The 22,224-nt window shown below is 37.4% G+C and overlaps 3 protein-coding genes across 9 annotated transcripts in view; 1 reads left to right on the top strand and 2 right to left on the bottom strand.

Moving 5' to 3' along the window:
• Window positions 1-3,314, bottom strand: part of magi3a (membrane associated guanylate kinase, WW and PDZ domain containing 3a) — a 105,951-nt gene extending 102,637 nt beyond the window's left edge. For both annotated transcript variants that reach the window (XM_042219329.1, XM_042219330.1), the window contains exon 1: window positions 2,018-3,314. In XM_042219329.1, the coding sequence (XP_042075263.1) occupies window positions 2,018-2,324 (307 nt within the window). In that variant the 5' untranslated portion in view covers window positions 2,325-3,314. The remainder of the gene's footprint in view (window positions 1-2,017) is intronic.
• Window positions 3,315-3,973: 659 nt separating this feature from the next.
• On the top strand, window positions 3,974-9,588 carry si:ch73-206d17.1 (tyrosine-protein kinase STYK1). 3 transcript variants are annotated; one of them, XM_042219333.1, is made up of 10 exons: window positions 3,974-4,309; window positions 4,471-4,554; window positions 4,857-5,000; window positions 5,157-5,330; window positions 5,417-5,598; window positions 5,692-5,775; window positions 5,978-6,195; window positions 6,356-6,396; window positions 6,536-6,632; window positions 7,657-9,588. In XM_042219333.1, the coding sequence occupies exons 2-10, from the start codon at window positions 4,506-4,508 to the stop codon at window positions 7,826-7,828; spliced, it is 1,161 nt and encodes a 386-aa protein (XP_042075267.1). In that variant the 5' UTR covers window positions 3,974-4,309; window positions 4,471-4,505; the 3' UTR covers window positions 7,829-9,588. The 3 variants fall into 3 exon arrangements, with proteins under 3 accessions (XP_042075267.1, XP_042075268.1, XP_042075266.1); XM_042219334.1 differs by having other exon boundaries at window positions 3,977-4,309; window positions 5,130-5,330; window positions 5,477-5,598; XM_042219332.1 differs by having other exon boundaries at window positions 3,985-4,309; window positions 5,130-5,330.
• On the bottom strand, window positions 9,077-18,041 carry tmem269 (transmembrane protein 269). Of its 4 annotated transcripts, none has more exons than XM_005918888.3 (7): window positions 17,942-18,041; window positions 16,984-17,035; window positions 13,940-14,087; window positions 13,299-13,396; window positions 12,136-12,279; window positions 11,822-12,022; window positions 9,077-11,367 (listed from the first exon to the last, which is right to left on the bottom strand). In XM_005918888.3, exons 2-7 carry the CDS (start codon window positions 17,012-17,014, stop codon window positions 11,258-11,260), a joined length of 732 nt encoding a protein of 243 aa, XP_005918950.1. In that variant the 5' UTR covers window positions 17,015-17,035; window positions 17,942-18,041; the 3' UTR covers window positions 9,077-11,257. The 4 variants fall into 4 exon arrangements, with proteins under 4 accessions (XP_005918950.1, XP_005918949.1, XP_042075269.1 ...); XM_005918887.3 differs by having other exon boundaries at window positions 17,743-17,980; XM_042219335.1 differs by lacking the exon at window positions 17,942-18,041 and adding an exon at window positions 17,435-17,662.
• Between the last annotated feature and the right edge of the window lie 4,183 nt (window positions 18,042-22,224).

The raw sequence follows: 22,224 nt of genomic DNA, 5'->3' as shown, positions 1-22,224 counted from the left end.
ATGACCTGCCCACTCACAAGTCTCTAAACTGCGACAGGTAACGGCCGTCACTACCTTTCTACTCTCAATCGTCCCCTCAAGGTTACTGCCTTGCTCAGCTCTCAGGATGGGAGCTGCATATTGAGTGCATTGGCTGGGCAGGAGCCAGAGGACCACTAGAGACAAACTTGACCTGCTTTCGGTCTTGATGGCAGAGGCGAAACATCAACTACTCTCAGCTTTGATGAAAAAACAAAAATGTTATTTGATTTTAAAGCTGCAAAACTGTCGCGGCAGAAAGGTAACATTAATATGATCCAGTAGAAGGGCAATGCAAGATTGTTAAATTAGTAGTAGAAAGAGGAGCGCATAGATGCAAGAAGATTAGGAAGAAAAGTATCAAGGCAAAAGTGAGAGTGAACATAAAAGATTAGATATGGTAAAATATCAGAGGTGATGGGAAATAGCAAAGTGTAACGATAAGCCATAATCGGCTGTGGGGTGAAGATAAGGTGAAGACAAACTAGGCAAAGATGGAAATTTTCCATCAGGTAGACACCTGAAAAATTATTCCTTTTCTAACTTCTTTTACTGTTTGCTCTGCAAGCACAAGGTAAACATGCAATAATGTACTATAACATTTTTTTCACTGAAGGGGACAAAACCTAACCTAAACAACCACAAGATCCACAGCTCTGTACTTGCATGTCTCCTCTCCTAACTTTGCAATCTCGTGAGAATGCAAGTTTACAAGAATGCCAGTCGGCTAACATATGATCTGGTCATCAGCCACTAGTCATCCTGGCAGGCAGCGGCCATCAATAATGGATGATGCATGAATTAATCATGGATGAGGGGACAGAGATCTAAACACACAGTGAGGTCCCATGGGGAACAGAGGAACTGATGGTAAGCAGCCTAGAGATGAGCAAGTGCAGCTTGAACATCACTTAAAATGCATTACGTAACACAAGGTCAATAAGAAATGTTTGCAACAGTGTAGGTGTTGAGAACTGACCTAATGCAATAAATATAAATATATATATCTCACCAGTACATCCAAGAATATTAGAATTGATACTTATGTATTGTAATAGAAACCAACTACAAAGTAAATATAGTCAAGTGTGTGTGCAGCATTCTGGCAACTAAAGTAGGTGCATGTGTGTAATTGATCCAATTAGACTCATTCTCACCTTTACAATGCAAGCGAAATGACATAGTCTAACCGGGCAAGGTAACCATTAACAAATCCCTTGCCACTATTATGCCTCCATTTACACACCTTCAGTTGGCTAGTTTGTATCCGGTATGTTTTTACACATATAATACAGTGGCATTGATTAAGCATGTATGTGCAGGACAGGAAGAATTATAAACTACCGCTAGTAAGTAAGATAACAACAAAGACAGAGCCAATAAGTGCACTATGAGCAGATCTACTGAACATAATATATCAAATATTTGAATAACAGTGTATATTTACCTTCATGCATTGAATTATGAGTCTCTTAATATGGAACACACAAGCTCACAAGTGTAAATGTGACACTTGTGCAGTGATAAAATGAAGATTATGTGTATTATGCGAGTTCATGCAGAGGCCTGTGACCTTAATGGGGGTTCGTGTCTTATCTTTGAACCATGCAGATGTGGAGAAGATGAGGAAGCATGGTGAAACACAGCATGCCCTTTACAAATGCTGTCTGGCAGGATTTTACTCCAGTAAAGGGGTTGTGTAAATATGAGTCACCACATGAATGAATGAAAGAATGTGAAGTATGCTGATTGACAATTTAGATATGCTTAGGCCAACTGAAAATACAAGGCTGACCTGCAAGTCTGCTTCCAAATATAAACCAAACGCACACACGCACACACTTTAACACAGGCTACCTCCTCATCTCAGTCACACCAGTCCACAGTTCTTATTTTCAGGTTCTCATTTTCAGGGGGGAATTATTTTAAAAAACACGTGTCAGGTTTATTTTCGTATGTAAGGATGTCATAGTGATTTAAAATAGCATTGGACACACACCTGGTTTCACAGTCTTCAGGCGGACTGGCTCCCTAAAGTGGCGGATGACAGCCAGCGTGTCTCGGTTTGTGAGTCCGCTCACGGGAGTGCCATTAACCTCCAGCAGAACGTCCCCAATGCTGGGAAGCCTCCCGGCGTGACACACCAACGCCTCCGACACTATGTGTCCAAGATAGGGGAACTCTCCCAGCTCAGCGCCACCTCGCACCTCCGCTACAGTGACCAGCTCCCCGGAACCTCCCCACGAGACGGTGCACTCCTGCACTTTACTTGACCAGTGCTTCTTCTTTTTCAGTGTCTTGGACATTGTTGGTAGATGTTGAAAACCTATAGGGAAGTCCAAGAACGATTGTCCTTCAAAGCAACAACCGCTTCAAAACCTAAGACGCAATGACGCACGGAAAAATCATTGCCGATTAGAGAAGTTAATGATGCTGCTGCCTTGTGGTGTATTCCATCTCGAGGAAAACAACTCTTGGTTTTTTTGTTTGTTTGTTTGCTTGTTGTTTTTTGCTCAGCTGCTCCTGAGAATCAAATATCCTTCCATTGACTTATCCGAGCATCACCTGTCCGCGACTGGAATGTGAGACCAGCTGCGTCAGTGTCGCATTGAAGCGGAAAGTGCTGATTCTGATGCTGGGGCGTCTCGATCCCACACCCCAGTTCACAGCAATGTGTGGTTAATAACCAACAGTAGCTTCCCCCGCACTGTTACACCCCGATATGTGTTACAGAGCAGGACGGAACCGGCGAGTCCAGCAGTTTGCGCGCACCAGTGCCTGTCAGAAAAGCGTGGGAAAAATAGCATATATCCCACTCTGGACTTCAGGAAACGCCAGCACATTTGACAACACTGACGGAAATAGTTTATTTAAAAAATAAAATAAAATAAAATACAGGAAAACGTGAAAAAAAATGGGTTTATACGAGGTTCATCAGCTGCTGAAAAAGTCCTCTGTCACTGACAGTTCCTCATGCGAACCCACTGAGGCAACTTCACCCTGCGCACCTGTCCTACTCGCCAGCACTCCTCCATGGTGACATCAACAAGGCAGTCCTTAGAAACGGGAAAACACACCTGGTCCTCCCCCGAACTCAGCGGTTATCGGTTATCTGATCCTTTCAAAACACCGAAACTCTGCTCGTTGCGCCTCGTCGCGCGCTATGCGCTCTCTCCTGTTTTTTCCAGAAGCACAGCTGATTTTTTTTATTCTGAAAACTATGCAGCAGCATGCAACAGACGTGATCCGATTAGGCTTCGCTCCATAACTTTTTTTAATCGTTTTCCGTGTTGCTTTTATGACGGCAGGCAGTTCTGTCCAATCGGAGATGTGGGAGGCGTTCCCAAAGCGCGTATATTACGCCAATGGTGAATGGCAAAGGGTGGGAGTTCTGTGAGTGTTTTCAGTCCGTTGCAAGGCGGAGTTCCCCCTTGGGGACGCGTATTTTCACGTAGAACATGCTTGCAGATAGCCAGAGATGGGTAACCTATCTCTGTGTATGACCTTTGGTCTGCGGTTTGGATTTTTTTCTCCAAATTTCTTTGTATTCCTATTGCAAAGTGCAACAGCTTCTGAGTGATTCCTGAATTTTACATGGTTGCTTTAGGTCCGTGAAATGCGTTTGGAGATCTGGAACTAGGAAGGTTGTGTGTCGGTTAATTGTAGTAGTGGTTGTTGATTTTTTGTGCAAGTCTGCCCTCTTGTGGTTGCCAACAGACTGAGGCTGGTATGTCATCCAAAGCGCCAGCTGGCAACATTCACTTGTAAAACTATTAGATTTTGAATTTTAACTAATCTTACACATCCGATGCGATCAATTATATATGAATATAGTAAATAAACATCGGCGTTAGCGCATTTAAATATACATTTTATTTAAGCTCACTAATTAATTTTTTTTACCTGGTTTACCCCTTTTTCTTATCTCCCGTACCTGTTATCTACTTTGTCTTTCATATTTTGTCTGATGAAGCAGAGACACATTTCTTGTGAGGTGTGTGTGTGTTCATCACAGTTTAGTGACTAACCTGTTTTGGTTGCATTAAGTGTGAGCATGACTCCTGTTAATGTTATCGTTTCTGGTGCTTTGCTAATAATTAACAGTCAGTCAACTTGCCAGCGCCACTCTCCGGTCAGCGCCCTCACAGTGCCGAGCCTGTATTCTGAAAAGCCGCTGATAACAGCTGTGTTATTATGATTTCTTTTCTCTTTTTTCCCCACTGCTGTTAATTTTTATATTATAAGGTCTGTAAATGTTTGTTCACCCGCACAATAGAGCCTCTGGTGTCAGGTAGGAAAACTAATTTTTTAACATTTAGACTGTGTCTTGCTCGTTTTTTGTTTTGTTTTTTTCATTTTCAAATGACTTCAAAGTTAATTAGTTTTACACAACACCGGAATAAAATTCTCGGATGGCAACCCTTGAATTGCTTTTGTTGATACGGCCTGCAGATTCTCCCACATTTGAGAAATGCGACCTGCTCCTAATGGACGTGGACACAAAATGTAGCAATGACACCTCTCTCTGTCCATCCTGTAAGTTTTAAACATGATAATGATTGCATTGCTATTAGTTGGAAGTTCATTTGCCTTGTATACACGACAGCTAGAGCATTTGACCCCTTCCTGATTTCTTAGTTTGTTGCATGTTTGTCACAAAGACAAAGATTACCGGGGTAAATACAAAATGCAGTTTTTAGATGATGGTGTAATTTCTCAAGGGGGAAAAAGCTATGACAAACGACCTGCCCCTGTGTGAAAAAGTAATTGTGAAATGGTGAAAGCAACAGCGTGTACTTTCAAATGTTCTGAACCTGCTTCTTTAACTTGTTTTGTAGATGAAGAGTCATCAGGCACACTTGCCCTCATTATAATCCCTTCCCTGTTGGCTCTGAGCACGGTGTTAGTGGTGGCTCTCATTTTTTATACTCTATGTAAAAATAAAGAACGACGACACAGGACTTCACCTCATTTTAAAAATGGTAGGAGCTGCAATAACTATATGTCAATTCATTAAAACAATGTGAAATCCTTTAAATCTAACATATTTCTGTTTGAGTGTCTCATAGTAATGCCAAGTGCTTATTTACTTATATTTGCCCTTGTATCAGGCCAGCAGATTGTATCCCTGTCTACAGCTTCTGTAGGTCCTCCAAAGGTCCCGGCAGCTTTAGATCCCTGGGAAATCCCAGAAGAGTGTGTTCTTGAGGGACTAGAGTTTTGGCAGACTGGTTGCTATGGCCCCATTTGTAAAGGTCTGCTGAAGAAGAAAGGTGGAGCCTCTTCTGTCGTGGTGGTTAAGTGCCTTCGAGGTACTGTATAAATCTGATATAAAGCAAGGGTCATCACTGGAGTTAAGCTTGTCCAGTTTTTATTCTATTGATTTAATTCCATACAGATGCCTCTGGCAAGCCTGAAGCTAAAGAATTTGTTGAGTGGCTCCTCTTCTGTGCTTCAGTGTGTAAACATGAAAATGTGGTGCAGATGCTGCACTGTCAGACCAAACGTCTACCCATGTACCTGGTTTTAGATGCCTACAACCCAGGGAATCTCCTTCACTTCCTCTGGACACTTAGAAATGTAAGTGATCCAAACCTTCTACCTATTCAGTGGCAAAGGCAATCTTCAATTATTCAATGTAGTGCAATGACAAGGACTTATTTTTAACTCCAGAACAATTTAAGCACTGCAGATCCCTCGCAAAACTTCTCTGAGAGGTCAGTGTTTCTGGTGGCAAAACAGATTGCAGCTGGCCTGGTGAGTCACTTTTTTTAGACCAATTATTCCCAACACACAACTGGAATAAAACGAGTTCATTTTAGATGTCACGCCCTGCAGCAGATGACATTCTGCCATTTCTTCCCCCCAAGATGCTGGAAAGTGTTGTTTATCTTGAATCTTGAATAACTGTTGCAACAAAAAGATTGACATGTTTAGCTGTAATTGGATCCTCCTCCAGGATTACCTGATGTCAGAGCACAGGCTGGTGCATGGTGATGTTGCTGCCAGAAACATCTTAATTGGCCCAGGCCTCTCGGCTCGAGTATCTGGCCTGGGCGTGGCATTTGAAGGACGCAAAATGGATTCAGCAATTAGACAAAGGGCAGCAAAGGTGCCATTGAAATGGCAGGCTCCAGAGCGGATTATGATGCTGCTCAGTATCGACAGAAGCGACGTGTAAGGGCAGAGTTATGGCTAAGGAAACAAAACAAAGACACACGATATATATTTTTTATTATTCACATTTTTTGTCTTTGCTCTTGTATGTGCATTACATGCTTTAAAAATCATGTTTCTATGAGTCACAGTGTTTTGTTTTGTTCCCCCCGCACACCAGGTGGTCATTTGGAATCCTACTATATGAACTGATCACTTTAGGTAAAGTACTGTCATCTTATCTGCCAAAGTTTTATAGTACATTTCCGTCTTATCTTAATCCAAATCTACTAATTACTACAATCAAACCATTAAAAACATTACAGAGCCAATAAAAAAATTATTTTTTCCCATACCTCAGGATCCCCTCCATACCCTGAGCTGGAGCCTTCAACAGTGCTTCCAAAGCTGCAGGCGTCTTATCGAATGAAGAGACCAAAGAACTGCGGTGGACTTTTGTACGTGTAATTCACCTAAAAGCAAGCAATAGACAGGATGTATCATATATTTAAATCTATATATATATATATATATATATATATATATATATATATATATATATATATATATATATATATATAATATGTGTATATATATATATATATAGTAGTATATATATATATATATATATATATATATATATAGTATATATATATATATATATATTATGTATATATATATATTTATATATATATATATATGTATATAATATATATATGTGTATATATATATATATATATATATATATATATTTGTATATATAGTATATATGTATATATATATATATATATTGTATATATATATATATATATGTGTATATATTATATATATATGTGTATATATATATATATGATGTAGTATATATATATATATATATGTGTATGTATATATATATATATATAGTATATATATATATATATGAATATATATATAAATAATATATATAATTTATATATATTATATTATATATAATAATATATATATATATAATAGATAGATAGATGAGGATGGATGGATGGATGGATGGATGGATGATGGAATGGATGGAATGGATGGATGGATGGATGGATAGATAGATAGATAGATACATGCATTAAGTACAGTATAGTGAAAGTCAAAGTCAGTTCAAACTCACAAAAACTGCATTAAGATTTAAAGTCCCTGCAATGAGGATGATTTAAAGATGCAGTTTGCAGATTTGATAATAATCCAGATGACAAGATTGACACTCGTCTTTTCATATTTAATATAAAACTGCTGCAAGAAGCTATCAGGCTTGTCTAAGAACCAGCACCTCTAAAGCTCACTAATTCACTCAGTGTTCGCTCAGTGTTTACCTCTAACTTTAAAAGTCTTTGTGACAGGCTATCCAGGATTGTGATTGGTTAGCTTCATATGATAAGCAGCCATGACAGTGATACTGATTTGCTTGTGAAACAGATGAAACGCAGATGAATTCTAAATGTCTCCATATGTATTTAGGTATGACCTGATGAAGTACTGTTGGATGTGGAGCTTCAAAGAGCGACCAGCATTTTCAGCCATCATCAAGCTGTTTGAGTCCTCGCTGCACATTGCTGATACAACACCGATTTGTATTTCTGAGGTCATTGACATAACTGAATATAAGAGAATGGCAGGACTGATTGAATAGACCTACGCTCATCCGCCACTTTCTCGGGTATACTTGTTGTTGGGGGCACAACAACAGGTGCTGGTTGATGCAGTTATTGAATCAGCTAATCACATGGTAGCAACTCATTAAATTTAGGTATATAAGAAATGGTGAAAAGTCTTTCTGAAATTCAGACCAGAAGAAGAATCAGAAGAAACTATCACGTTTTGACTTTAAACATGATATGATTGCCAGATGAGCTGGTTTGAGTGTTTTACTAGGATTTTACTATTTTACTAGAAAAATAAAGATACCCAGTGGGGGTGAAAATGCCTTACTGATGACAAAGGCCAGAGGACAGGTTGCTTTGAGATGATAAGAAAACAGCAGTAACTCAAATAAACTAGCACAGCCAAGGTATGCTGTGAAGGCACAATACACCAAACCCTGGAGTGAATGAGCTGTAGCAGCAGAAGACCACACCAGGTGCCACTCCTGTCAGCTCAGGAAACTGAGGCTACATTTCACACAGTCTCTCCAAAAGTGTAAAACAAAAGATGGAAAACTGTTGCCTGTTTGATAAGTGTCAGTTTTTGCTACAAAATTTAAATGGTAGGGTCAGAAGTTAGTAAAAAAACCTCTAAAGTGTGGATCCATCCTGTCTTGTATCACCTCGATAGCCTGCTGGTGATGTAATGGTGTCGGGCGTATTTTCTTGGAACACTTTTGGCTCCTTAGTACCAGCTGAGCATCATTTAAAGGCCACCTGAGTATTGTTGCTAACCATGTCAATCCCCCTATGACTACATTGTGCTTGTCTTCTAATGGCTGCAATGCTGAAAACCTCAAGTCATCTCAAAAATGTTGTTTTTGAACTTGACAATGAGTTCTCTGTATTCTAGTGGCCCCCAGTGGCCACTAACTCTAAAACCAGTAGAACACCTTTGGGATGTGATGGCCCAGAAGACTAGCATCATACATGTGCAGCCCGAAAATCTGCAGTAACTGTGTGATGCCATCATATCAATATTGACCAGAATCTCTGAGGAATGTTTCCGGCACCTTGCTGAATCTATGTCATTAAGAACTCTGAAGGCAAAAGGGTAAATTGTCCAGTGAGTGTATGGTAAATATGTCAGTAACATTCACATTAGAGATCAATCACAATTTATTAATAACCGTGTATGGGTTTAGTTGAGACGTTGATAGCAATCCGACATGTTAAAAGTGACTACAGGAGTTCTAACATTTCCAGTTCAGTAAAAATGTAATGAATCAAGACAATAATTCCAAGTATTATTTTTTTTTTATTAATACAGCCTTGTGGTCAAATTGTACAGATCTAAAAGCACAGATTTTAGTAATACTTGAGAACTTTTCCACTATCTTTGGGCAAAGTACAGTTTTTGTATCTATAATGCTCTTGGCATGCAGACATTAATTACTGTGACTTTACAGTTTCAAAACCAGAAACACCCAAACAGAAAAGCTGAATCCACCAATGAATGACAAGTACATCTGCGCTCAGTTCACTGTCGATTTTAATCGTAACACTGGTTATCGTAAACCATGTCGAGAATGAACTACAGTGATTTTAAATCATAACTGAATCAGAAGACATTACATTTGTTTTTGTTTTTTTATTTCTTAACAAAGATCTTGTGTTGTAAAATTGTGCTCCACTTGATTATCATTGCTTCAAATAGCTCTTTAAGGCAGAATAATATGGATAACTTAAGTTCCAAAAAGCTGTGGCTTACAGAAGACTGATTAAAGTAACTAAAATCACTGAACCTAAACTGCGAGTGATTTCATACACCTCTGAGTGTGAGCTCAAGGATGATGGTTTTTTAAAGGGCGGGCAACAAATCCTAATTTACACAAGTGCTATTTTTAGGCCTGAAAACAGACACATTCAACTGTTACTCTGTGCTCACATTTCATCGGGCTTCTGAACAAATTGGTACAAAACTATATAATCTTCTCATTTCAATTCAATTTTATTTATACAAATCACAACAACAGTCGCCTTTATATTGTAAGGTAGACCTTACAATAATACATGCAGAGAAAAACCTAACAATCATAATCATTTGTTACTCACAAAGCAGAGAGGCACTAACACCCACTGTGAAACACAATGAGAGATTTCAAAAATGCGTTCTTACTAAATAAGATCTACAAAACAAGTGATTTGTCTCAGATCAGATATATACTGGCCAATATCATCACACACATTATTTCCTCCACCAGCCTCTTCGGGTTTAAAATCTGCTGAACTATGCTTGTGATCAAACTCAGCACTGACTCTGACATTATCTTACCTTTAAGTTGAAGCAGAACGTGCAGTAATTTTACCCACTAGATGGCAGGAAAGGTTTGGAAGCCTCTCTAAGGGTAAAGTCACACTACATGAGGCAGAAAACTGCTGGGGATTTAGTATTTCACCTTGACTCCTTATGCCACATAAGATGTTCTAAAGACACCTGTTGTGACATCACTAATTCATCACATCATTACAGTCCAGTGTGGATTTACTTACTATTTAAACCATAATGCCTCTTAAAACAGAGGCAAATGCATATAATAACCCAATAAAAAAATAATCACACATTGATGAAATAAGGGAATCTATTGCATCATATAGTCTTGAAGCTTAAATAAAAGCCCCTAACTTACAAGAGTTCTGGTCAGTAAGTTATTTAAAACATATATTCAAACAGCAAATCAAAATTGTGAAGGACACTACAATCATATTAAATAATTATATTTTCCTTTATCACTGGATTTAAGACCTCTCCGTAAACGGTAATGATCTCAATCCAAAAAACAAATGTTAAAAAATAAAATTTTAATCAAAATGGGTCTACTGGATGAATTAAAATGACTTTGTTTTAAAGTATAGATGCAGAGAGGGCATGAAATTCTGAATCTCAATGAGATATTACTTTTGATTCATGGATTAGAGCACATACCTACATAATTGTTACTATTTCAGTAGCCATTTCTTTAACTACACTCAACACTATGAAATAAATATTATTAAGTCATTTGCGATAAACCACAACAAGTTAGAAGTAAGAAAATATTGGAAATATATATATTTTTTAAAATAATATTTAGAATCATACTGTAGATGTGCTTGCTGCCATGTGCTCCCAATACTGACCAAGATTGGATTAATACTGAAGAAGGGGGTTTAATAGATGACAGGATGAAGGTTAATCCTCACCAGTAACATAAAATGCCTTGCTAATCATTCTTACTGATTTTAGGTTCCCTCAGAGGTGTCATCTCAAAAAAACAAAACAAAATAAAAACATTAAGCAGAGTGCATGCATGTGATGCATGAATTAGCTTGAATCCTCCACGGCAGTAAGACGCAGCAGCAATCTGTAAGCCTTGGTTCACCTGGACGGGCTGAGGTAAACCTGTTTGGGAGTGTTTTTAAGCGTGCCAGCATCCCTTTTACACTTTACTGCTCCATAGGGATGTTGGGAACAAAATGTAGGAGACAGACCACAGCAGGTAGTACATACACGCAGGAGGGAAGGAAGAGCAGAACAACATGATGATTCCTGAGAATAAAAACACAAAAAAGAAACTGAATGTCTGCACGAAATGAAGGTGTTGCACTCATTATCTGGGCTTCAATAATGTTTTTTTCCCCCAACACTTCTTATTAATATCGAGGTGTTTACTAGATGCTTTGATCTGCAGAATGGACTGATTAGCCAGCATGCCATCTTTATCACAACACAAAAACATTTGAATGTGGAACAGCCAGGACATTTTTTCCAAAAAGCAGCTTCAATGAATTTAAATTCAAATTTTGGCACAAAGGGATTTAAATTCAGATTTGGACTGGGATAAGTTAAATAAATGTTTCCTTGTGGTTTAGTTTAGAATTCATAAACACATGCAGTAAGAGGCTCAAACCTCATTAAAAATAAATAAGTAAAGAACAGTAAAAACATTTATAGGTTTTGACAGTTCTCGTTAAGATTCTCAGATTCTTAAAAATTACTTTACCTCCAGCGTAGACGACTTTCTTCCAGGCCTGTGACTCCAGCACTCTGTCGTGAGGGTAAAAGTTCTGGCTGATCATGAAGAGGATCATGGCAACTGCAATGACTCGGAGCAATGCCATGTTTCCCCCCGACAGCAAAGAGGCACTTGCCAAGATGGCCGACGAGTAAATACAGGGCAGGCCACGATACATGAAAGGGATCCCTATGAGGAAAAACAACACAAACTATGTCCTTACTTTGCAAAGTGATGATTGAAATTAAAGACTAAATTGAAAAGTACAGTGTTAAATAAGACTACTTTTTTTTTTAACTTACCACTGGAGAAGAAACAGAGGCGGACAAAGACAGAAAGGACGTAACACATGCACAGGATGTTGTCGAGCAGATCAGATGTTCTCAGGAGCAATGACGTCGCAATCCCAAAGGTCGTGAAGTCAGCAAAATCATCTAGCTTTGCACCTGAACATGAAAAAGGAAGGTTTGGCATGTTTGCTGCTGATAGCTGTACTAATAAGCTTTAGAAAGGCTTGTGTCACACTGCTTCTATTAGCATAGCACATTAATCGTGAAAGCCACAGTAGATGTATTATGTCTCTTCAGCACTGATCTTTGCCAGTGCCATGTCATGTGACAGTCGTGCGGTGAATGTGCAAAAATTTCTCAAGTGGAAATGTCAGTGTCAGCCCAACAGGCAGGCATTCTATAAACAACATTCTCCACTGCCTTATCTCTTTATCCCTCAGGAGCACATAGCATGTTTTCAGCGGATGAGGATGAGGCGATTCAGGCCACGGCACAGATGAACGAGGTGGAATTCCGCAGTCCAGGGTCAACAATTTTAGCAATTTCAGATATGCCGAGAACCCAAAGCAACAGGATAAAATAGACAATTGGGCCATGATCCCGTGGAATTAGGCTGCTTAATCAGAAAGTTATTGTTCATTTGACAAAATACGTGGGGGGCACAACAACACCCACCTGCAAAGTCATGCAGAAAAGGCTTGTTGAGACACAAAGCCCCCTGCAATGTGCAGCCAACAATGTATTGTGATGCAACTGAAAACTATTTTGGGATCTCAGAAATTAGGAATTTGCAGACTGGAAGCAATGTCAAAGCTATTTATACTTTCCCTTTTACTATGAGTCATTGGGCTCTTTTGTAAACAAGCCACAAATATAGTCCTTAAAGCGTAAATATGCAAGTATTTAAATATGCATTCATCTTGTCTTGTCTAGAGCACAGAAATAACTTGAAAGAAGTTAACTTGATGAATCTCAAATAACATTGCATAAATTATTCATGACTCTTCTGTTGGAAACATAAGAAGAGTTTTCAATTGCAAAGGTTCCCTTTACTGGATCTCTTTGTGTGGCCAAATTAAAAAAGCTCAGACAAAAAGATTGTGCAGCAAGCCCTGCCAACACCACAGTGGAAGTGTATCTTTGGTAAGTGCTATTGACCACAACACTCCACTTACCCAGTGCAGAGCATGCATTGAGTTGCCTGGCAACTGCTCCATCTGCCAAATCCAGGAGGTAGCCAATCAGAACGAGCCAACACGCAGCGTGATGGTGCCTGAACAAAGGCAGTCATTGTTAGGTTGAACAATTAAGTAAAAAGGGTTAAATGTCTGCAAGTTCAAAAGTTCTGACAATGTTAGAAAAGTCTCTTTTTTTATATACAGCAGATTGCCATTTTTGGGAAAGCAAACTGTGCCTTTAAACTAAACCTAGAGCGGCTCGTAATCTGTTATAAATATTATGATTTTCCTTGATGGGCTAAACACAGGATGTTAATAACATTGTTGTTTGAAAACACAAACAATAAAACCATAATAATAATAATAATGATAACAATAATTGAAAACACTTATATGTTTGCTAAATTATAGCTCAGCTTCTGAATACTACTTTTATTTTTTCTGTTGTGTTTTCTGATTTATTCCTGGGTTTTGTGAAATTTTGATTGATTTTATTGCGTTGTGTTTAATGACTAAAGTTTGGTTATTGATGCACAACATCATTCATTTCCACACTCATTCACATAATGGTTCCTCCTTACAAACTCCGCCCATCCAGCAGCTGACAAGTAAAACCCATTACTCCTTTATTTACTCACCCATTAAGGCTGCTGAGAATCGAGGCCATGCCCATGACCATGTTGGCAACTGACAGTGCATTAGCTGCATTTTTACGCGCAAACTCCTTGATCTGAAGTTCTGTGGCCCGATCGCTCAGAAAGAGTTTTTTGGTGCACTGAAAGAAACCTGAGACCAAACGATAACAGCAGTTAGTATTTTTCTGTGTTAGGTCAATAATCTCTGCTGAGGTTTTAGAAAAACAAAAGCTAAAGCCCTACTGACAGAAGACCACACCAGATGGCATGTTGATTGCAAGTGTCTGAATTGGTATAGTTTACTAATCATATTTTGGGATTTAGACAAACTTTAGTTCGAGCACAAGAAGAAAAAAATGTAACAATTCTGAAATGTAATCTTAAGCCTTAAGTATACCATCTATTACTTGAAAGAAAAGAAGTATTTACACACTTTATCATGGGAATCATAATGCAGGTCTTTTAATTTTGTTTTTTAAAGGAAAATATTACTCCCTCCTCTTATGTAAAAGAAATGGCACTTACCAAGATGCATGATTATTGGCTGGAGACCAACCTTACGATACATTCATCCCTTTTCAGATCACTACAATGCATTTGTTACTGTACATTAAGTCAGGTGTGTGCAGCCTACCGCATGCAACATTAAGGACTGCCTCATTATCTGCTTGTTATATTATCATTTATACTAATGAATCAAACATATTACACATGTTTAACTGTAGCAAAACGCTGTCCAAAATCACATGCAATAACCTCTAAGATCAAAGATAGTATTTGAAAAATAAATAAGTCAATAGCATACAAAATCTGAACAGGATGAATGTAAGTGTTAAAACTCAAATGTGAACTCGTATCATGGATCAAACACACACAAATACTGGTGTGGGGAACAAGTATGGATACTTAGGGGACTACTACATACAGCCTTGGCTACAGTGAGAGTGAGTTGGACCTACTGCGTTGACACATACCAAACAAGAGATCAATTAGCCTGTTAACTCTGGTCAAAACAAACTGACCTTACACAAGGACATGGCAGCAGCATTCACACAGCTTAAATTAACATTAATATTAATAACACAGCAGCCCAGGCTTTAATGGGGACTCTGTCATTAAAATTAACCTGCAACCCACCTAGTTTCCTAGTTGGTTTGTTTTTTCATTATAGTGTCAATATTAATAGTTTATAACCAGATTCTATCAGTTTGGATGACTAGGAAAGCAGTATATAAATGCTGTATAAATTCACTATTTATACATAACGTTTCTCATTGTTGTAATTCAATTACATGGTTCTTTATCTTTTCCTGTATTTTGCTTGATACAGCAAGTCAGTACTCAGACCTTTAAGCCATTTTATAAGGGCTTTAAATATGGTCTGTTAAAATAAGGAACAAGTTTAACAGTGTTTATAGTTTTCCGGTCTGGGACTGTTTAGTTCAGCTGCAACCATTAACCAATGTCAAAGCTTGTAAAAAAAAAAGCTGATTTATTTTAAAATTAAATAACTTTTTTTTTATCAAATATAAACAAGTTTAAATTAGCATTTCCTGTTTATTCAGGATTTAAAATTTAAAGCTCAGACAGCATTCAAAGAAAATACAAACAAAAATATAAGACAGAAGGATGTTTCAAATACTGTTTCAAAGCAATGTATACACTATTAATATTGATAATATAAGCCCCTGCAGTTCAACAATTGGAAATAAACTGCATTTTATGAAAAACAAGCTTGCAGTATTAAGACTACATTCACTATTGCAGTCAGCAACGTGGAATGACTGCTGACACAGCTTCTCTCCAGCCCAAAAACTCCCCCTCAAAAAACAAAAATTGGCCCCACAAATTAAAAAAAATAAATAAATTCTTTTCTATCTGCCTCCTCTTTTGTGAGCTTTTTTTTTTAAATATATTTTTAAAACAAGTCACAGTGCTGTCCAAGACAATATGCACAGATAATGACCTGCAAAGCTTCAATATTTTTAACCCTTCAAGTGTTTTTCACCCTGAACTTCCTGTGATTCCAAAGCCAGGCGAATTCAAGAGACTCTTCATCTGAAAGAAAACAGCGTATGAGACACAGCAGAAAGCCAACAATCACTTGCACTTTAACTTGACAGCATGCTTTTTTACTTTTCATTCTGAACTTTAGCCTAGATTGCAATTTGGCATTTAAATTACTATCTAAATCTTTTTTTTACAGGAAAAACAAAGCACAACAGTTAATGCAGATAACATTCTGCATTAAATCGGGAAATCATGGAATTGCCAAGCTTCCCATATAATCCAGTTGGTTAACTTTTGTCACCCTAAGCATCATTAGAGAACCATGCAGCTTAAACTAGCTAAAAGATTTTACTGGCAAGTTTTAATCTAACCACTCAATTCACTCTCTTGGTCACTAATAAAAAAGAGGATAAAGCCAGAGCCAGAGATGCACTGTCAATTTCAAACAGGTCTCTATTTCTGGGTTGCCCCTAATGAGTGCAAAGCATGACGGGAAGACCTTTGTTATGTAATACCCTATGTTTCCTGGTAACAACTAAAAAGACCAAATGGAAAACAAGGAAAACTCAGAGCTCACGATTCACAAACGGGGATAATCTTAAGTGAATGCACTGGACAATTTAAACTATATACTTTTTAGATTGAATGTGTTCTGAAATGTTGACATATAGTAAAAAAATATATGGTGATGAATTTACAATTAATGCATAAATGATGCACAGCTGTTAACGAAGGTTAACTGGGCATACTGAATATGGCGTGGTGCTGAAGTAAGCATTATAATTAGTATATGTACAAATTATAGTCAGTATACAATAATGAACAATAATAATACTGAAGTTGTAACATGAGAAGAAATTTCTCCTATAAAATGTGTTGGTCGTGCTGTGTATGTTTATAAAACTTCTGTCCAAACATCATCATATTTGTTTTCCTGCCCAATTTGATGCCAGTACACCTCAGCTTCCATCCCTGACACCCGTGCTGAGGTGTACAGTAATCCAGATTAAGAGAAGAGAGTGAGAAAGGGAACCTACTAGAGGAGGACGTCAGGAGGACCATGATCATGTCTGGCTCAAAGTGCAACAACTGAAAGACAAATTAAAATAAGAGTATTTTTATTACACATACAGTACTGTTCCGGATATATACATCCTTATTTATAATTGCAGATCTACTGGGACGATTTGAGAATTGAGATTAGAAACGATCTTCATAAACATCCCAAAGATCCTAAACAAATGACAACCATGGAATATCCCTTTCTTAAATCCTTCTGTCTGTTCGTTCTAACTAACAGGACCTTTCAGGATTTAAAACTGTCAACGGAACTACAACGGAATCTTCAGGGAATAAAACATTGTTTTGCGTGCATGCGCAAAAGTTATACTTTCCGCCGTACTTCTCCGCGATTGCATGAAACCCTAATTAGATGACACTGACAATCTTCGAAAACAATTCTTATTCCGCCTCTGCGCTGGAAACCACCTGCTGGATCATCCTTCACATCTGCTCAGCGGAAACCTTAATGCGCAGCGCTCTATCCTAAAAATCGGACAGATTCTGCAGGGTCAGACAGCTCCATCCTTCAGAACAAACACATCCCCGAAGACTTGAGAATAAAATACCGATCTTAAATGTGTAGAGGTGTTTGAGCCCCCACCCCCAGCATCGAGGTTTAAGCAAGATGTGCAACTGCGTCACAACCAGCTGGACAAAAGCCCAGCGAGCCTAAAATATTGGTATAAAATGTACTTGTTTCATCTAAATTTCATATAAAATGCGTCTCATCTTACCTTCGAAGGAGCTCCACTGATTACTTAGTGTATACAAATCAAAGGATGGAGAAACGCACGCACTGGGATCCTATAATCTTATTTTTCCTCGTTATGTATTTTTGTTCTGTTTTTCAGCAGATCAATTTGAAAATGAATTTAACGCCTGAGTTTAATGTTGCCACGGCCTCAATTTCACAGTCATCACACAACCGGTTACCTGTCAACTTCCCAGCCACTTTTTCAGCGGGTCCTTTTAAAGTCCAAGGATAAGTCCGCTGGAACATTCCACCGGAAGTGACGCCCCTGTTGTTTCTGGATTTTTCTGAAATAATGTTGCTCAACTCTGTTGACGGTTACCGCTGAAGTGGAAGTGACATTGAGGAAAAAACACGATGTATTATTTATTTATTTATTTATTTATTTGCATGCTAATACGACGTGCGAACACAAGTTAATATGTAGCAATATGGAAACCTCAGTGATTACAAGGCTATCAATATTTCAGTGACGCAAAGCTGTGGATCATTGAAGCATCTTTCAAATATGCAACACTGTTTATTATCTAAATATTTTTGTTTGTTTGATGACTTTAAGTGGCTGCTTTTCTGTTAGCAACACGTTTGCATATTAACCTCTTAAACCCCAACTACTTAACATTTCTGAGGCATTAAGCTGTGACAATGAAAAATAAATTATGAAACACAAGTGAATGGAGAATTTCTATTTTTCTTTACATGGAATTAATTTTTGTTTGAAATCAATTAAACTAATGCACCCATCCACTTATGTGCTTATGAAATCACCACAAGTCAAAAATCTTAACAGACAATAGCACTGAGTCATATTAGGATTTAGAAAGTGGTGTGCTGTCTGACTTTTTGTCTTTGCTAACTGCCTCCGCTTAGCATTTTTTCTTCTTTTCACTGGCAAAGAAAACTCTAAAGTCAAAAATCATTGTTGGTCTTACAGGTGCCTTTTGAAAACCCAAAGCTCACTATTTACTTAACCCTAAACTGAATAAGTAATAAAATAAATAAAATAGGCTTTTGTTTGCTTGTGTGTTCGTGTTTTTTTTTATTATTATTCTCAGGTTTGTTATAGTGTATTACTGCAACACATGATATAGTCATTATAGAGTGACATAAGTTAAGTGGCAAAATGTTAACAAGTGACTCTAAATGTACAAGCTCTACCTTTTCTCAAGAAGTCCATGTACATGAATTCAGTTTACTTAACAAACTCACTTAAGCACAGATTAATGAAGCATTCACTACTGTGTGTGTGTGTAATACAAGTGTAAATAGACAAATGGTTGGGATTTAATGTTTGGGTTGGACATGATGTTCAAATTTATTTTACAACCCCTACAAACAGAGAACACATGAGCCGTGCGTTGTTACACATACCCTCTGTTGCTGTTACCAATATAACGTTCAATGAATACTGTGACTGTAAAAAACACAACTCGTTTTGTTTTATCAACAAATCCTCACCCTTTAAAAAGGAATGTGTCTAAGTGAATGAGCTGACGCTTACAGTAACCACAGCTTTTCCTTGGTTTTCTTCCATTAACCACACGCTTGCATACATGTTAGGGGGCAGAGTCTACATTTGGAAAGGTACTTACAGTTAGGTGCACATGACTTGTGAGACACACAATATCACTACCAACTGTTTATAGATCAAACTTTCCATAGTGTGTCTGCAGTGACATGAAAACATGAGACAGATCACTCAGTGAAAATATACCAAAGGCAGTGACGTACAAGTTGTAACTTTTCATTTTGTATAGATATATTATAAAATATTCAATTTTATAATATAAGCTTCCACTGGAAGAAGGAGTGATTTACCATATTGTTATTAGATTTATTGTAAAAAGAATACGTTTTTGGACAATAGTCTATTCTTTTTTTAATCATTTTGCCTCTGTTCACCAGTGGATTTTAATAAATAGAACCGTTAAGATGTGGTTGAAGTACCAAAGTTTGAGCTGTAATGCAAGGGCTGTTACAGTAATATTGCATTAAGTGCATTAACACTAACTCTTCATAGACACTTCACTGTACTTATCAAAACTTCGGCACTTATGCACTCCATATTGTGCATAAATGCCATTTTGCACAATATTCATCTGCTGACTTCTGTATTTCTGTATTGTTCTGCTCATATACTTATTCCTATATTTCTCAAATTTCTTATTCTTATATTTTGTATTGTTTTTTAGGTTAGTTGTATGTTGCTTGTGAAGCTTGCACACAACAATTTCACTCACATGTACTGTACCAGTAATGTGACAATAAAAGTGATTTGATTTGAACTGTTCAGGTCTTACAGCTTTTTTTTTAAATTAGAGGCTCCAGAGTAGTTGGACAATTGACTGGCGAGCACTTTCATGGTCAGGCATAAGAGGGGTTAAAAAAAGCAAAATAAACAAAATTATAGAAAAAATAGGAGCGGTCAAATCAGAAACCTAGTTCATTCTTAATAAGAAGAAATGCCTTGTTTTCAGATTTGTTTTCCATAATTAATATAACCTAATCAAAACATCTAGCCAAGTCACATTCTTGAGGAGATATGCTCATCATGATAAGACTCTTCATTCAAGAGATGTCAGTATGCATGTAAATACAATTCATTCACAGTAAGGTGCAAACCACTTTTTACACTCAACTACATGGATTTTGTTGTTTTTAAGAAAACAACTTATACAAAAATGCAAAAAAGTTTTGGACAGATGACGACAAAAAATGACACATTATCTGTCAAACATGGTGAAATAATATTACAGCTTGATTGTTGAGTCCAACCTCCTCAAGAATGTTCTTGACTTGACATTGTGAATAGATTTTTATTATTTCAGGAAAAACTTCAGCAAATTCTGTGTGTTCCTTCCTTTTAAGAATGAGCTAGATTATTTGTCCATGCCTAAACTTTTTTTCTGTCACTCTGATGGGTTTATTTAGGTTTTTCAGCCTCCTTCATTTGCACCTAACAGTTAATGCCATACTTGTAAAAGCCCTTCAATTAAAGCTCAAAGTCTGCTCTTCAGTCACAGTCAGTTCATTGTAGTGGTGAAAGGAGGCAAAATTATTAAAATAGGTCTGACCTGAATTGTATTCCTTATTTTTTTGAGTTTATTATTAGAACTAATAATATACATATTGAGAGTCTACAGTTTGCTTGTTACTCCCTTTGCTTCATATTCACTGAATAATCTGTTTTATGTTTTTATGTCACTGCAGAAACACTTTAGACAGTTTGATCTATAAACATCTGGCATGGATGTTGTTTGTCTCACAACTCACATTTGAAAAATGTCAGCCTTCATGTGTTCAGAGATACCACAGACATGACTCCTGTGGCCTAAATGGCCACAGGCTGGGAGCAGATGTGACTGTGATATGACATCTACAAGCAGGAAGATTGTCCATATCAAATCACTATGTCTTGCAAAAATAAACAGCTTTTGGGATATGACTCAAACAGATTTTTACATCATAGAGGGACACGTGTATATTACAGTCTTACTCAAATTTTCTTCACTGGTTTTCTTGACAGATATGAGATTATGAAGCTAAAGCTAAGCTAAAAAAACCATGATAAGTGAAACATGAACAAGATTCTTCCAGATTTTTACTAGATGTGAGTTTCCATTTCACTGGTTGAATTGCTTTCATCACCCTCATCTCATAGTTTATTACTGTTCATCAGCTGTGTTCTTTCTCTGACTTTATACAGATAAAACTACATTTAAGCAAGAACACAGTTTTAGTTAAGGGCACCACAAACATGTTCATAAGAGTGTAATAAGTTAAGATATTGGATGGAGTTTTGATGCTGATGATGTTTTTAGTGTTTGTTTGTTTGTGCCATATGTACATGCTGTTACGCTTTGTTGCTTTTAGTGAAGTGGAATTAAATGCAGAACAAATAAAAAGACTAGAAACAGATATATTAGCAGTTCCATCGCAGCAAACACAGAAGATATCTATCCATCCATTATCCACGTACACGCTTCACGTTTTGGGCCACTGGGAGCAGACAGCTGTCCCATCATGCATTTGTTACACCCTGGACAAATAGCCACTCTCTGACACATTTTTAATTAAAAGCAAATCAAAACACGTATATCACTTAATACGAAAGTAAAAACAAACAACTGGAGCTATTAACCCCATTTTCTAATCCTCAGAACTTCCTTTACTCTGCATTTACACAACAGAAACCCACAGGTGGTATCATAACTACAGAAAAGACTATAGACTGGAATTTATAGTTGACAAGTACACACTGTTGTTGCTTCAACCTCACTGCTTTGCAACACAAAGTCTCTCCGTGTGTATGTGTGAGCACTCCAGTTTTCTCTTCTAAGGAAACCATAGCTCTCAGAAAACTTGAACACATAATCTTAATCACTGCACAACCAGTTTAAGATATGTCTATTCACCCTCCCACTTGAGACATTTTAATAACTATTTTATTTTAAGTTACTTAAGA

This window comes from Haplochromis burtoni, unplaced genomic scaffold (assembly GCF_018398535.1).
Source record: "Haplochromis burtoni strain Fernald_Lab_line unplaced genomic scaffold, NCSU_Asbu1 Contig_31, whole genome shotgun sequence".
NCBI classification, from domain to species: domain Eukaryota; kingdom Metazoa; phylum Chordata; class Actinopteri; order Cichliformes; family Cichlidae; genus Haplochromis; species Haplochromis burtoni.
This window is presented reverse-complemented; position numbering and strand designations above follow the sequence as displayed.

Bases quoted from the DNA above. Each gene is read 5' to 3' on its own strand.
- si:ch73-206d17.1 (XM_042219332.1), top strand. From the start codon at position 4,506: ATGGACGTGGACACAAAATGTAGCAATGACACCTCTCTCTGTCCATCC. The intron at 4,555-4,856 runs GTAAGTTTTAAA...CTTGTTTTGTAG, and splicing joins CACCTCTCTCTGTCCATCCT to ATGAAGAGTCATCAGGCACA. The intron at 5,776-5,977 runs GTGAGTCACTTT...ATCCTCCTCCAG, and splicing joins AACAGATTGCAGCTGGCCTG to GATTACCTGATGTCAGAGCA.
- tmem269 (XM_042219335.1), bottom strand. The intron at 13,397-13,939 runs GTGAGTAAATAA...GCCTTTGTTCAG, and splicing joins ATTCTCAGCAGCCTTAATGG to GCACCATCACGCTGCGTGTT. The intron at 12,280-13,298 runs GTAAGTGGAGTG...TTTCATGTTCAG, and splicing joins CAATGCATGCTCTGCACTGG to GTGCAAAGCTAGATGATTTT.